At 39.9% G+C, this 17,138-nt stretch overlaps 1 protein-coding gene across 2 annotated transcripts in view; it reads right to left on the bottom strand.

Moving 5' to 3' along the window:
- Positions 1-1,054: 1,054 nt before the first annotated feature.
- Positions 1,055-17,138, bottom strand: part of PTPRB (protein tyrosine phosphatase receptor type B) — a 63,157-nt gene continuing 47,073 nt past the window's right edge. Inside the window, exons 21-33 of one of the 2 annotated variants that reach the window (XM_027721942.2) lie at positions 16,697-16,803; positions 16,081-16,180; positions 14,528-14,611; positions 14,407-14,424; positions 14,220-14,301; positions 13,682-13,772; positions 12,428-12,504; positions 11,485-11,619; positions 10,319-10,441; positions 9,948-10,111; positions 8,573-8,708; positions 5,684-5,804; positions 1,055-4,702 (exon numbers count right to left, since the gene is read on the bottom strand). In XM_027721942.2, coding sequence (XP_027577743.2) covers positions 4,680-4,702; positions 5,684-5,804; positions 8,573-8,708; positions 9,948-10,111; positions 10,319-10,441; positions 11,485-11,619; positions 12,428-12,504; positions 13,682-13,772; positions 14,220-14,301; positions 14,407-14,424; positions 14,528-14,611; positions 16,081-16,180; positions 16,697-16,803 — 1,261 coding nt within the window. In that variant the 3' untranslated portion in view covers positions 1,055-4,679. The other variant, XM_027721944.2, reaches the window with a different exon arrangement.

Here is a 17,138-nt window from a genome sequence, read left to right as displayed (position 1 = left end):
GAAATTGAAATTATGGTATGGCAAATAACTTACCAGACAAAACTGCCAGCTGGTAGGTATGAAGCCCAGATACAAATCCATTTTATAAAAATATAAAAAGTATATAGTCCATTTTATAAAGTCCATTTTATAAAAATAACAAGGTTAAAATCTAGATTCTGGTGATATTTTAACAGGAATCACCTACCGTGTTCTTTCTGAACTAGAAGATACTCTTTGTGTTTCAGTTTCTTTGCTGGACCATGTAAAAACATTCATATCTATCTTTGTCTGTAATGGTGGCCTTGTTTCTCCTGTGTGGAGATATTAACTGTACATTATTTTATCATTATCACTGCTCTTTTGTGTCTACATTGGCTTCAGGACAGAATAGAGCTCAGAGATAAACTTTTATATCACAAACTAAAAATCTAACAATTCCCTCAGCCTTCACTACATATCCCCTCAGCAAATGGTTCACAGTACAAAACAGAAGCCAATAAATCATTCTTTCTTTTAAATAAACAGAATTACTTCTCTTAAACACTTCTGATGACCAATTAAGAATAACTGAGACACTGAACATACTGCCAAGCACCCTGACCCCACAAGAATGTTAATAGTTTTTAAGAACTGTGGAGGGCAGGAGGAGAAGAAATACATTTGTTAAAAAGCATGGTTCAGATCCTCGACTGGTAGGCAGAGACGGACCTCCAGTGTGGTGCTAATTGGTACAATTGCCTGGTGAAATGTCTCTAAAATAACAGGCACTCAAGTTCAAGATCCACTGTGGTTTCAAATATCCATCGCGTAACTCAGACAGTATCTGGTTTAATAAAGGAGGAGGGTGGAGAACCAGAGAGGAGAAAGGAACAATGGTACCTTTCCACATGGGCACTAATATGGCCAGTGGGCAACAGCAGAGCCCCCTTCCCCCCAACAGGCTGAGGCTTCTGATGAATTTAATGTTCTCTGAAGACTATCTCAACTGAAATCAAAATGACTTATGACCTTTTCTCTGAGCAGCAGGACAACAACATCCATAATGCAAAGGCAGTCAAACAGAAGATGAGAATGTGATTTTTTAAAAATGAATGTTTTATTCATGAACTATTTATAAAATTGTGTAAAATATACTCAAATATATTTATTTTGTTGACTGTAGTTAAAAATATAAAAATATACTTAAATGCATAAATTAAATTGACAATAGTAGCACAGTTCTGTGTTCATCCAGTGTTTGTTAGGAAAAGTCATTATAAGTAATTATATTGCATATGAGAACGGAATATGTGCTGAAGACGTTTTTTCAGACACTTTACTCCAGGAAAGAATTTATGGCTAGACAAATTTCAAAATTGTGGGTTTTTTCTTTGGCCATAGTGGTGCTACCAACAGCTGAGGAGTCTGACTCTTATCAGCCTGAGAGGGATAGTTGGGGGCACAGGGTCTACAGTGAGTTGCTACAGTTGTATGTCTGAAGTATGGAAAGAAATCTGAATAAATGTTAAACACTTGCTAAGCCACTCCTTGGTCATGAAGCTGTGGCTGCAGTATGCAGTATCTCTGAATGTCAGATGCATTTCTCTAATCTGCAGCCCTGGGAGGAGATGCTAATATAGTGATTAGATGGTTACTATCCCATATATTAAATCCCAGGCTGAGGAGCTTGGCTAAGTGCTCATGTACTCCTCTCTGTCTTGTATTTAACTTCTGGTTTCAAAGTTAAAGCGTAAATAACCATATACAATACATAATATAAACTTAAAGCTCACACATTTTCTTTTCTCTGTTCTACAACTGAAAGGAAATTCATAGTATATCATGGCACAAAATAATATTTCTGGCAATTTTAGGCATTATTTATTGCTAAATAACTATAGCAGCAGAGAAAAATGTATAAAGTTGCACTTTTATGACATCTTCACAGTATGCCTACTTCTCTCACCCACTTTTGTGTTCCATTAGTAACAAAAAATATCATTTATCAACTCCAGCTATGTAAAATCCTTTTTTTCCCTACATTCGGTAGTGGATCTTGTAATTGTATTGCACAGATTAAAAAACTCGTTTATTACAATTTTTTCATTATTAAATACCTTTCAATACAAAAATTTGAATTAACCTAAAAGCCCAACTCTGCAAGTGCTTCAGAAGTGGAACGGTATTTTCTTCAGGCAAGCATTCCAGTTGACTTTCGTGAAAGTACTCAGGTAGCTTTGTGGACAATCCAGAGATTCACAGGACTGGGCTCCAAGTGTGCAAATCGTAGCTTATGGATCTGCTACAACACTAGCCTTGCTTTATAACATTGTTATTGGGAAACATCAAGAAGGGAATTCTGAGCATTATCCATGGACATTCAAAAGATATCTTTTTCCTTAAGACTTGTCTCTGTTCAGTACGGTCTCCTTCAAATGCATTCTTGTTACATTAACAATTTCCCATCAGTCCTGTTATTCAGCTTAGAGGCACAGTAAATATAATTAATTATACTGCTATGTAGGTGTTTTATATTAATAAAATGCTACATAGATACTTTTAACTTTTTCTCACTGGATTTACACTGGTTTCATATGAGCAGAATTGGCTAGAGAGCAGAACCAGAGCAATAATGTGTGTGTACTGTCTTATGTGTGACCTAGCTGGGCAGAGATGTAAAGCTGCTTGTGAGCACTCTGCCAGAGCACTTAAGGTCATCTGTCACATTAATAAGTGATGAAGAGGAAGATGCTTATGAACTGTGTCCATTATTAGCTGAGAGAAAAGATGAAACTAGTTGTCTGCTATGACATTATTGTTTTGGGTACACATGCGTGAACTCTGTAGGTGCGGACAAGGGAGCTGAGAACGATAAAGAGTAGAATGATGTGCGTCTTTCTGAAAATGATGCACAACATACATACATAGTGTGCAATCAGACTTTTGCTCTCAGATCATATGTTACTGAGTTCCATTTCCCTCAGCACTAAAAAAATCACAAAGTGATATATAGTGTGAAGTAATTTATAGGGTACATTTGGTATGTCTTCACAGTGTAATTAACATGTGCTGGTAACTAACATGGTGACCTTTGCTCCTCAGCTATCCCTGAAAAAAGAAAGGACTAAATGCAGCACATGTAACACAACAGCAGTTTTTATGATGCCTTAAGTCCAGCGGTTATTAGCAGAGTCAACAGTTGATGTAAAGCTGCCATGCTTGTTTGTCCTTGCTTGCTAACCTAGTTAATCTAGCAAAGGAAACAGAGAAAAAAAGGACTCTGCACATTTCTTTGTGGTTTTGCTTAGATCTCCCCTGCGAAAATGTCTTCCACTCTAATGCTAGGTCCTTTCTTTTTCAGTTCCAATTAAGGGTGGTGGATTTTGGGGTTTGTGTGGTGCCAAAGAGGATGTACAGGAGGAATGAGCAGTATTTTCATACAGAAACACCTAAAAGATTAACCAAGCTTCCACGTTTTGAGCAGCTGTGAAAGCTGATATGAAGGGTGGCTTCTGAGGCATATGAGGATATTTGGTCAAGAAAGGATGAGACTCCAGATGAGTAGGAAGGAAGAGTGACTATTGGGCTGTTTCCTTCTCTCTAAGAAGACCAGAGTGATATGGATGTGCATAGTCCTGCTGGTTCTGCTTTGGAATGATTTCTTAAGAAAACTATGTCAGAGCTGCCTGCAACATTCATGTGGAGGATTCTTTCTATGCAGACATGCTGGGGCCAAACTTTGTGAGAGCAAGCAGCATAAAGCCAGTTGTGTTAATTGTTGGAGATATACATGTTTGCAATCTATCTACTTTTTTGGCTCTCATGGTACAACATTGTTTCTAATGAGCTAAGGAAGTTGTCAGACTTCACATCCTCACAGGTCTGTTAACACAAATGTCTGAGGCATTTTTTGAACATTTTTCTTAATTATAATTATTCACACATGAAAACGCACAGACAGGTTGTGGTCTGATTCTGCTCTCTTAAACCAGTGTAAAGAAATCAGAATGTGACCTGTCTCCCCTCAAAGTATGTGGTGGGAGATAGGTCTGTTAGACTTCACTGCAGCATATGTTGTTCAATATTTTTCTACTATGTTACATTAGGCTGAAATGGTTGCTTCCGGTGAGGTGAACCCTGTTTTGCTCAGTTGTTACTGAGTTCTGTAAAAGGTATGCCATTGTGTTACAGGTTATACCCATTTTTCTCAGATGAAAAGCAGTAAGTTTAAAGTGTAGAGTAGCATTGTAACTCCTATACAGGACTACTGTTCCCTTGCTTAATAGTAGCTTATTTCATCTCACAAACACTGAACTAGTTAAAAAAAATGAGGTTCTCCTTAAAGGATTTTTCCTGTGTCATGCCAATACCGCCCTAGATGCAGCAGTCCTGTTAGCCATTGAATTTAAAATAGTTTATGTAGAACAGTTTATAAAAACTGTGATAAGAAAAAAATAGTATTATCTGAAGCATAATATTAATATAAACAATATAGAAAAAAATACATATTTACATAATGCCAAAATACAATTATATACATTAATACCTATTATATTTAAATTATATATCTTTTTAAAAAATCACCAGACCAATAAATTATACAGTCTCAGCAGAAAGGTCTGGCACCTTCCTGGTGCATGAAATACACATACAAAAAAACCCCAAACAAACCCCCGAGTTAACAAGTGTGGTCACAAAAGTAGATATCTCTAACATTCTTAGTGCCTTGAATAAACAGCATCTGAAAGCAAGGAAAACTGACATTAGAAAAAGGAAAACAACACAGGTTGCTTCATGTTCAACTCTGCCAGCTGACTACAGTGCTCTGAGAGGAGGTTACGTGGCAGCAGCGCTGGCTGGTGACTGATGTGACAGCAAAAAGCAAATCCCACCTCTGCTTTTGCTAGGACTCTCAACTTGTAGAAACCTGGCTGAGTCCTTGGCTTCCTCCAAGCCTGTTCCACCTATTGATGGCAACTCTGATTTCTACAAGCTAGATCAAGAAAAATGTTTTGATCTCTCATTATATAATCTCAGTTCCTAATGTCCAAATTTCTGGAGCTACTGAGATCCTGCCGTTTGACCCTAAAAACTTCTACAGACCTTAAGAATCAGCTCTACCAATGCACACAAACCACCTCCGCTTACAACTTCTTCAAACTGGCCGTCTGGCCATGGGAACAGGAGGTAAAGGGCAGTGATAGTGCCAGGTTTGCTACTCCTGCAAATCTGATCAGTGAGGGACTGGATACAGGCTAGGAAAAAGAGCACGGTCTACAACCCCTACATTTTCCAGTCAAGGCAGATGGGAAGTTTCCTAAGGCTGCCTATATAGTCAACAGCAAATGAGGGTGATGCAGGACAGAAATGGAACTCCATGAACGACAGAAGAGCTCAGTGAGCACAGCCAATGGCCTCAGCATACTTAAGGGTGGATGGTGTAAAGACTGGTGAGGTAAAAGCCAATACCCTGATAGGAAAGTGGTTCAGTTCCCTCAACAGCATAGGACCATGAAGTGTGAGACAGGGTAAGGTAGAAGCAGGAAGTGATATTATAATGACTAATAATGAAGGAAATAAAGACACAACTGCAAGAGTGACAAGAGCAGAGGAGTGAAGAAATGAAGGTCCAGGAAGAGAACAAGTATCAATGGTAAGGGATAACACAATTCCCCCTCAATTACATTTGAAACATTTTACAATTTGATAAACTTGCAGTTACCTCTGTGATACTCTGGATTCACATTTTCATATATTGGAAATAAGGGATTTTCTTGTTCACTGCGAAGTTTTCTGGCTCTTAACACGTCTCTCACACATTGATGTAGATACACATATTGACACTGCAAAAGATTTGTATTTAGGACACTCTGAGAAATTTTGTAATTTAATCTTCTGTATAGTGAAAAATCATTACAAGCGAACTACCTCACACATAATCAAGGGTGGTGTTAAGCATGAAAATATACTTCTAAAATTAATCTCCTTTTCACACTAGTAATATAGTAAACTTTTGTGATCACCTGTTCTTAGAAATAATACCAGTCAAATATAAAGGAACATAATATCTTTTGACGGATCATGCCATAAGTGAAAGCTCTAGCAACTGCAAAGCATAATTTGACATGGTGCTGTGTTGGATAGCTACTACTTCTGAATGCTTTGGTATAACATATGTGTAAAAGAATTAATATGTACAGGGAAGCAGGCAGAAGAGACAAACAATTTCCTGTTTGTTTTTTTTTTCTGAAAAGAAATATTTTCCACAGAATTTTATTATAATATATAAATATTTCACAGAACTTCAACAAACCCAAATTTTCTGGCAAAATTAGTATTTTTTTGATCCAGTATAAGTTATAAGATTGCTTCTGACTATGCAGCAAATAAGTTTTCTGAAGAGTGCCTTTCACAGAAGGGAACTAAGATGACATTCACAACCAAAGTAAGGAGGATGAACAATATTATTGACTACTGACTATTCATCAAACTACCTTAATAGAATAGATTGTTAAACTCCCATGCTCTGCTACTTTTTGTGGTTTATGATTAGTGTAACATGGTACCCATAAGTAGGCCGAGCATCTTTATATATCAAGGTATATGTTTTTAATATTACTTTTCTCTCAAAAACATAATTTCTCCAGTAAGTATATGCATTTTCTCTCCTCATATCTTCTTTACTTATTTTCCACAAGAAATTCAGCCACTGCTCTGTGCCTTTTTCTCAGTGCTCTCTCTGGCTTTGGGAAAGTGAGAATGTCTGCTTTTATGCACATACAGCTGCTGTCTCTGTGGAGCAGAGCCTTGCATCCCACTCACCAACATGACGGAAAGTTGGCCAAGGCATGGAGACTTTCTTTGACAGAGACCATTTGCGACTGAAATGGTCTGTGTTACAGCTACTGTGCTGAGCACACTGCCTTTTAAGCTGATGCACACAGTGTTCTGTTACTCCTTGCATTTCTCCAGCTGCAGTCTCTTGTCTTAAACAGCTTTCAGCCAAGTCTGAAGCAGGGGCATTGTTTTGTTGTTGCTGTTTTTCTACGGCTGAATAATGCCAAGTATGATGGTGCTGTGACCTTGGGCTGGAGCATCTCATTGCAAACAGTACTGTCTGCTGGCCTGTGCTCCACAGTGGGATTTGGCTTTTACTGTATCGACAGAAGGGGAACTATCTTTTATTCCAACCCCTAAACACATTCTGGAAGCCAAGACATGGACACCAGGAACTAGTGTCTTCACACACATCAAATGGAGTTTGTGGAACAGATTTGTTCTTCCCCATCTCCCCACCTCCTTTACTGTTTCTTAAAAGATAATTCACTGCTCATTGCAAACTCTGAATCATCATAAAACTCAAGGATAAATTTACTTCATTTTTTGCAGGAGGATGAGAGACTGTATTGCTTGTGCTCCAAACCACCTTGATAAAACACAGTTCCAAGTCAGAAACCATAAACAGGATGCAACTGAGAGTTCATATTAATAAGACTTGCTGAGAATACAGCAGCTCAGTGACTGTGCACTGACACAGCTACATAGTCAGTTTACAAGCATGTTACAGCTCATGTGTGAGCTGTAAAAGCTTTCAATTAGTCTGTCTCTGGGATGCTGATTGCTAATTCTTCCAGGGGCAGGACTGGTTACAAGAGGGATCTGGGTTCAACTTAAGTCACAGATGGTTTGGGGCAGAAGGGCATATAGTGCTGGTAGTGTGAAGGCTCAGCTACTCACTGTTGCTGTAGATATTTTGTGCGGGTCTGGCTGCCTTTTGTCTTAGACGTCATTTCAAGTTCATGCCAAAGGTAGGCTTTGTATCACACAACTTTAGTTGTCTCTAAGTCTGGTGTCAAATTTAGGCTCTTGAGGTAGTTGCTTCCTTTTTCCAGCTAGGGAAAAAGAGCCATACTCCTGAGATGCCTGTCCACCTTTGCAGACTATGGATACTGGAAATGTAGAAGGTGAGATGGATCTGTTTCTGAGGATGCTCAGACCAGGCAGAGAATCTGTCTCCCCTCCAATGAAGGGGAGACAGATTAATCTGTGATTAAGATACTTCCAGGAATCCCTTTTTGTGTGTGTTTTCAGTTGGGCCTTTCTTCATACACATATGAGAGACATTTACATTATCAGAAAACACTGTCACTGACATTTTTGTTTCCAAATCGCAGCAAAGAGCTCTATTATTATCAAGCTACAGGCAGACCCATCAAACTTGTTCTGATTCTTCTATTAATGCTTCAGGGAAAATGTAAAGACTGCCTCCACAACTTGCCTTTATTAAATCAGTTCCTAAGTGTTTAGCTGGTATTAGTGTAATATGATTTTCTCGCAGTTTTAAAAACACAGAAGGAAATACAAAACATTTCCTTTTTTTGCACTTTGAGAATAAATGTACTTGCTTTTACATAGTATGTTAGATTTGGACCCACTGTATGAGAGCCAATGGAAAAACCCCTGAACTAGAAATTCTCACAGAGCTAAAATACATCTAAGTAGTATTTCACAGTGGAGTAAGTGCAAAGTGCTTTGAGAGCCTTTATGATGAGAGACAGATTGTTAGATACCGTAGCTGGTGTTGCTGCATAGAAGGCTATCTAAAACTTACCTCTGTCTGAACCATGTGAACACGGTGAAGCCTTAGATCATGTACTGCTGCATAAATGTCGACAGTGTCCTTTGAATCCAGCTGTTGCAGAATTCGGTCTAGTGCAATGAATGTGCCAGTCCTGCCAACACCAGCACTGGAAAAGAAAACAACCCAAAAGACTGAAAAGCAGATGGATAAAAGCATTCAATATATTCATATGATATTTTTGTAAACTTCAGATCTCCAGGGTGAGAAGCAAATTGTTCAAATGGCACCTCTGAGACTTTATAACACTTTATAGTGGAATTTACTTAGGAAGGAGGAAGGGATAGTGATGGTAGAGGTACCTCTCCTACTGCCTGCACTGCTTTCTGCTTTGGATTAACTCAGCCATTGAGATACACTGAAAGACTGCATCGGACTCTTGTCAGAGTTTTTAAACCTCTTCTCTCCAGGAATACAGCTGTGGTCTTGTTTTCTAAAAGATCCGTAGGCCGTTGCCTTGTGGAAGGGCAAAGTAAGGAAAAGTATCAGTTCCCCGTAGCTGAACTGCTGGGAGGTGGGGTCTGGAGGCAGGAGGTTGGAAAAAGAAAAGCTGACTTGCTGATAATAGTAGAAATCTGACATGCTGCAGCCCATGCTGTACAGGTGGGGTCATGTAAGATACATCCCTCAGCCCATATAATGTATGGAGGGGTCAGATACTACAATCAGGTGGTACCATATGGCTTTATCAGAAGATATAGCACCGCACTGCACTCACTCTCTCTCTCTGTGTAACCCTATAGTCTGCTGCAACTGGCCAGTGGATTACGGATCAGGCAGTCCAGTTTTGTCTTTTTCGTATACATGTGTAGGGGTGGACTACAGATCAGAGGAAAAACTGCAGCCCTATGACTGCCAGAGATGACAAAAGAGCAGAACAGCATGAAAAGGCAGTAAAGAGAGGGAGTCTCAGTCAGAATGGGGGAAAGGATAGACCTGTCAGCTGATCTCAACATCCATATGTAGTCAGATTCACCCCAGGCATATCTTACCTTTTTAGAACACCCCTTAGTGATTCAAATGTTGGACCAAGAGAGCAGTACATGGGCAATTTAAGAATGCAAAAGCTTATGAGCAGTGGTAGCTACTGGCACCTGTAGTTCTCTCCAGTGGTCCCACAGAGACATGGTGGTTCCCTAAGAATCATTTTCAAGGCTTCTCCAAAGTAAGGCTGTGGGTTAGTGCATGTGCCTTGGGATGACTGCTCTGATGTATCTGGACACTTAAGCTCATCAGCTATTTCTCAGGTTCTCTGGCTGCCCAAGGTCTAATAGGGATGAACATTTGGGAACTTCCCAAGGGTACGCACAAGAGCTCTGTGCCACTGACCTTTCGCTGCTGCACATACCTGCAGTGTACAATAGTTGGTCCTGTGTCTGGGGTCCTGTTGATATAATCTCTTACAGTTCTGACAAACTGAATCAGGGACTGGGTGGTCTCTGGCACACCATGATCTGGCCATACAGTGTAGTGGAAGTGACGAATGAGCCTTGTTGAGTCAAGCTGCTCTTCCTGTTGGGATTCAAAAGTGTGGGTCATCAGGACCAGAGAGGAAGGGACATATACAACATGCACCTTCGGAACGAATGCTATAGCTGCCACCAGAGGTGAGCTGGGCACGATGCAACTGTGTTACAGCAGAAGAAATTTATCCTCCCTAATTTAGCCTTGCAGGTGTTTTAAGCCAATTCATTAGGAAAAAAAAGAATGCAAACATACACTGCAGATTTTAAACTCTCTTATTGTCCATTCTGGGAGCACTGATTCAGACAACATCTCAACAATCAGGTCTCCATAGTACAAGGAATCCTGATCGAGGGGCCAGTAGTGATCACACTTTACCTGCAGGGACACAGACAAAGACAGACTTAGTGTTAGAAACAGGTGTAAACAATGCCTCTGTTCAGCACTGGCAGAAGCAGACTTCAGACCTCCCATGTCTGAGGAGGAAGGAACAAAGGCAGCAGCTGAATTCAGAGAGAGATGCCACTCCCTGCCATGTGAACAAACAGTGCCTGGGATGGGAATGGACTAGCATGGGAAGTTCTCATAATTGATGTTTGTGATGAGGGGAATGGGAAGCACTTCACTGATGCCCTCTTCTGGGGCACATTTTCCACATCAAGTCTTCTCAGACCTCTGCTTGGATGAGAGGTCAATTCCAGTGCCTGCTTCCTCACCTCTTGCTGAGATATGACTGTAGGGTGCCACTTGGAGCCAGTGAGGTGCAGAAGGACACAGGTCTTAGTCTGCATTGGCTTTCACCCTCTCCTCAGGAAAAAATGGTAAACTGAAAGAAACTGACCGCTATGTGCCACCAGGTGATTGTTACTTTTTTGTTTAATCTTCTTATAGACCTATTCCCTGTCTTATAAAGGAGGCAGAACGTGGTCATACCTAGGGAGGTATGCTCCACTTGCACTCAGTAAGAGTGTGAAGTGCGTGAATGGTCTCTTTGCTAGCTACATCAGGGCTTATATATAGAGATAATTTGATCTATTTATTGATCAACATTTGCTCTCCAGAGCTTATATTTAAAGTTGATCAGAGCTGATGTGATCAACAAGCATTTTTAGTTGTTGGTTGTTCTGCATGCTTAAGGGAATTGTATTAGTGCTAGAGGACAAAGTCCTGGATTAGAGACCAGTAGCAATGAGCTCTGTTCCTAACTCTTAACTTTGACATGCTGCATGATCTTGGGATAGTCTCTGCATCCTCACTTCACAGCCTTAATCTCTCTCCAGTCTTTATACTATACCTCTTATCTCTTACTGTGTATCTCCTTAACTGGGCCCTTTTTGGCATTAGTGTGATGCAAATATTAAGTAAAAACTTTTAATAGATATTAGAACAGTAATTAATAATAAAGAAGAGTCACTGCTCACCCGGCCCTTCTCAACACACTGGGTTACCATGACAATATTGTGAACATTTTGCTCCCATGCCATCTTCCAGAACTCATCTTTCGTGCCAGGCAAAGGGCCCTGAGTTGCTATGTATTCCCTGCGGAAATTATTGCCCTGCAAATAAAGAGAAGTCCGTTAGTTTCCAAAAAGGCAGAAAAAAATATCTTCTAGCAACTGAACAAGACATGGGGTTGCAGCTAGAGCTCTGCAGGAACAATGCTCTTGCTGGGACAATAGTTTTGAGAACTAAATTTTTGCCTTGAACCTGGAAGCAAATGATTGGTTGGAACAGAGAGAAGAAGGAGACCGTAGCAGTATATCTAAATACTGTTCCTTTTGCGGCAGACAAAGCTTTTTATTTTTCTACTGTGCACAGCACAGTCTCAAGCAATTTTGAAACTGCAAGGAGCTTTTGCTTTATTTACTGTTTTTAATAAATTATCTGAGTTCTGGCTTGATATCTGGATTGCTAAAGCCACTGCTATTATCAATCATAACTCTTCGTCAAAGGGCATTATTTTAATTTCAGCCAGTTTCGCCACCCTGCAAGGTGCCAATGCTGTCAGGATGAGCTACAGCTCCACAGTGAGGACACCACCTGCACTGATAGCCATAGTTGACACCGTATAAAAGCATCAATCTTTAAAAATGTGTCCTTGGCCAATTAGACTTACTATCTTACGTAACTATAGCAATCCAAGAAAGTGCCCTTAAGTGCTGGGTAAATCACTCACACTTAATTTAATGGCAGTCAGACACAGTCTTTCAGCACACCCACAAAATAAGTTTTAAGATTTTTAGCCAAAGTGAGTCAATGAAGGGGGAGAGCAGCCCTAACTATCAAGCTTTATATTCAGTTTTAGATGAAGGACGAATTACCACTGGAGGGAGGACTGTAAAACACCACCCTTGAGTCACTTACTGGTATGTAGCTTGCATTAATGTAGTCTGAGCAAGGGTCATCATCCACATTGGAAAGCTTCACTCTTGATGTATCATCTAGGAAGAAATCCATAACAAGTGGCTTAGGGCTAGGTCTTGATTTTCAGTCCTTCTCTCACTTAAAAAATGCATTTCTGAAAGGACTGGCAGCACTCTTACAAGATTTTATATGAAGAGTTAATTTAAAGGGAATAACTGTTTATGTTTTTACTGCCTCTTTCATTCACTCCAATGCTGTGGAGTGTTCTAAAGACTAGGAGATGGCTGGTAAGAAGGAAGCAGTAAATATCCCAAATTTCCTCTGTTGAGCTGCACAGGATTTGTTATGACAACAAAAGGGCCACAGTAGCATCCCCCTTTGATCCTAACACCAGTGTGCTGTACTGAAAAGCAGTGCCCAGCTCTGTCCTTGAAAGAACAGCTGGGCTTTAGTGGTCTTCCGAGCTAACACATGGAGCAGGCCAAACATCTTCCCTAGGTAAACCGCCTTCTGTACAGAAATAGAAAGTGTCTAAGCCACGGGGTCACTGATTCATGAGATAATGCCACCTTGGATCTCAGTCAGGTGTCATTTCTTGTACAATGCAGGCGTGCTGCCCAGCCTGGCAAGGTAGGCAGAACAGGGGATGCTATGAGGCTGTGCTGCAAGCACATACCACGTCCATTAGTGGGGATGTGGAGCAGTGAGTCATGTGGTGTTCCTCCTCAATGTTTTACCTCCAAAAGTGCCATGTAGGAGATTAAAGGGGGAAACTCTCAATGACAGACAGGTCTAGGCCTTGCCTTGAGAGAAGAGGGTTAACCTCACACATGTGTCTTACCATGCAGAATCACACTAGCTCTACACTGTACAGGAGGTTTGCTACGTACTCTGAAGAACAAAGATTTGGCAAGGCTGTCAAAGAGCACTGAATGGATGATACTCCATATGTAAACAACCCTACTGTTATTTCTATTATCCTTGTTACCAGCAGTGACCGAATGTCCCTAATAGCTGGAGCTTTTTCTCCCTGGGCTGAATGCTAGTCATTACACCTCCAGTGTGAAACTAAATTACTGGTCTGTGTGAAGCCAGACCCCTCAAAGCACCAGAACCTGAGCTGGCAGAGATATTTCATCTCTGACAGAAAAGAGAGAAGGGATTGGCTGCACTCTCTTTTCCACTAGACTTGCTGAAACAAAGTGAAAAATAGCTGGTGTGATGCAATATTACACAACCAAACCTAAAACTCACAGGGTAATATATTATTGTATCGATTTTTCCCTCTGTTCTCTGGCAAAAGTGCTATGTCACACGTCTGGTTTCGACCCACATCTTTCAAGTCCTGAAAAAAAAAAAAAAGAATAAAATGCAAGGTGAAAATAATTCAAGGACGTGACAACACAGGGGGAAACAGTGCTTATCAGCTCTCAAAGGCCATGACAGAGAGTGGTTGTTTTTTCAAAAAACAAACTGAAATTACATAGGTAATCATATTGTTTTAAACCAAGTACATGGCTGGCAGGTAATTTCCATGCTTTATCACACATATGTTGCCATGCAAATCTGATCTCAGCCAGATAGGTATCAGGCAGAGGCTGTCAAAAGAAGATGCTACGCCAAATGAAGAGCTGGTTTCTGCACTTGGACAGGTGGAGTTCACCTGAAACACTCCAACTTATCTGGACTTGTGCGAATAAGACAAATGCAGACCTTCCTAATGCATTAACCTGTTGATTCAGTCAGCCCACCCCTTCATAAAGCAAGTCCTTTGCCTAGGTTAGGATCGCACCTCATACTCCTTGGACAGAAGGTAGTTGGAGTCTGCTTGAAGTTTGGTGAAGTGTGCTTCAAAGTGACTGACTTTGATCAGACTAAAATATTCAACAGGAGGAAGAAAATCACAGGATGAATCACAGTCATAATTTATCCAGTTGGTTACCAAGAAGCTTTTTTAGGTATTATTTTTTTCTTTTTACCTGGAAGTTTTTCGGTTCCTAGAAATGATTTCAAAAGAAAAAGAAACACTTCATCAGTGAGTGACCAGATGGATCTGTTCAACCACGATGCCATGTTAAAAAAAAATAAATCTGCCTTTACCCTTTTTGCCCCAAGTTCAGATGGACCGACAGTGACCTCTCCCTGCGAATGCTCAGCCTTGCTGTAGATCTCTCATGGCCACTGCTGGAATAAAAAGGAAGGTATTCTGTTGTATCTGTTCTGATACTGATAAGAGTTGGTAATAACATAACTTACACTGGAAAACAGTAAATTGGAAAAAAAGGAATTTAAGAAAGTATGTTTTGATTCGTGGCTCTGATCATGTGGCATTGCTCTTAACTGGGGCACAGAGTTTTCTTGTATTTTAGCTTGGCAATAGTGATGTGGAGTGTATGTATGGCACAGGCAGTAAGACTATTTACTTGTTCTGAAACACTCACAGCCCAGTCTATCATTAAGGAGGGTGTCCTTTGCTAAGATGGGCTCTAAATCAGTTGATCCTCTACAGGCAGAGAGGAACATATAGGGAGATTTTCAGAGCTGTAAAAGCTCTACAGCTTCCACCACATGTACTCTGCAGACCAGGCCAGCAGATGCCCAGGTTCATAGCAGGAGTAAGTGGCAGAACCACAGCAGGCTTTGGAAAAGCCATTGAAGTGGTACTTACTCCATACAGTTAGTGATGCCTTTCATCCTTTTGCTGCCATCTCCTCAAGACTCCTCCCTTAGAGAACACTTTCTCCTTTTGTATGATGTGGGAAAACCATACTGGTGTAATTGCCATCCTGCTGGCTATATAACTTACAACAAGAAACCACATTCTATATGAAGTTTATCCATTTTGGCTAAAAGCTATGACTAGTCAGAAAACACTTTTCTTTCAATCTGAAATTCTGGCACATGAAAAGTAAATTAAAAAAATACAGACTTAATTTAGTATCAGTAAAAGAACTGAATTTTAGATTTTCAGTGTTTCCCTTGTAATGGAAATGTTGAGGGTTTTTTTAAATTTCAGAAACCATATGGAATTTCACATCTCTCAGTCATGCAAAATGACTTAAATGGATAAAGCCTTTTTCAAAGTTGAGATAGAGTATTTTTCTTTTTAAAAACATATTTTAAAATATGAACTATTTAAAGTTCACTATTTAAGATTCATCTATAATGTAAAATACACAACTATAATTGAAAAAAAATGAGAAGTAAAGTTTAAACTAATCTTTTGGACACTGAGGAAATGCCATACTCAGTATTTTTGAATTGAAATGATAATATCTAAATGAACAGTTTCAATAGCTTTCCATCTACAATGCAGATGCAATTAACTGGAAACATTTCATTTTTTTGACAAAACATTCAGTCTGAATGATAAAACAGTTTTTCAGATATATTCAGACTCCTAATGAAAACTAAGTTACAAGAATCCTCTATGACATAATTATGGCATCATTTGAATCAAAAATATATAGATTTCTTAATATGTAAGTTCTACACTTAGTGTGCAGAAGATGTTGGGGGACACAGATTTTGTCTGTTGAATAGTTCTGTGCATTCCTCCAATTTTACAGTTACACTTTATATATTGTGTTACTTAAATAAATATAAATTGACATTACTTCAGTAACAGAGACTGATAAAGGGAGTCAACTTACCCAACTTTCTGTCTGCAGACAAATAAAGCAGTAAGAGCCACCAACATCACAATCAGAAACAAGCCAGCACTCACACCTTCAATAACTCCAAACAGAGGCTCTGGAAACAAAACAGTGTACTTATATATCTTGAGGAAAAGATCAGAAGACTTGGAGAATCAATAACTCTCAAGGGATCTGTTATTATCAGCTAAAGAAAATGGCTAAATAGAAGGAAGTGTAAGGCAGTTAAACACCTAGCTAAAACCTGGCCTTGATTTTCTGTCCTTATTTTTTCCAAACATTTCGCAAAATTTTTCACTCCCAAACACAGCAAAAGAAAGCACAACCCCATTATATGGGAGTTTGGTTCTTTTGCACTTTGAAGCTTTCTTGGTGATAGTTCACTGAGCATTCATCCTCTTCTCTACTGTCAGCAGATCTGCAAGCAGTCCTCTGAATTTTCAACAGAAGCCAGATAAACCATGGCTCCAGCCTCATCTCAGAGCAGCCTTCAAGACATGCACAGCAATCCATTTTTGTTCCACTCCTTACAAATAGTTCTAGATACCAGAGTGTTCTTAGGTGCAATATATAATTGCATGGTACAGTCACTGATAACAAGCCCGAAACTAACCTGCCTCTGTAGTGATGGGCAAAGAGAAGAAGGTATCTGCAAAGAGTGGTTTAGGAAGTTCCTTCGGGTCTTCACTGAAAAGCTGGGTAAAAGCTCGTATGCTGATCCTAAAAAAGCAGTATTGTTACACTTACGACTCATTAGACATTCAGAACCAACAGGAGACAAGTAAGAATTTATTTGCCCCTTAGAGATAATTAAAACCTTTCCACCCCCACAGACAATTCTTAAAACAGGCACCTGAGTTAAATACTAATTAATCAGTATTCTACTTAATTAATCATACTGATCCCTGAGTTAAATATTGGGGAACCCAGCTACTACAGGTGGAGGGCTCTGAGGTACCCTGGCAGAGGTAACATATGGGCTCTGGCAGCTGGCACATAGCCTGCCTATGCCTGAAGGCAGGCCTAGCAGAAGTTGCAGAGGGGAGAGGACTCAG

Source organism: Pipra filicauda, unplaced genomic scaffold (genome assembly GCF_003945595.2).
Source record: "Pipra filicauda isolate LSUMZ 115617 unplaced genomic scaffold, ASM394559v2 scaffold93_size3172892_pilon, whole genome shotgun sequence".
NCBI classification, from domain to species: Eukaryota; Metazoa; Chordata; class Aves; order Passeriformes; family Pipridae; genus Pipra; species Pipra filicauda.
The sequence above is the reverse complement of the archived record's forward strand: the minus strand, read 5'-3'. Positions and strand labels throughout refer to the sequence as shown.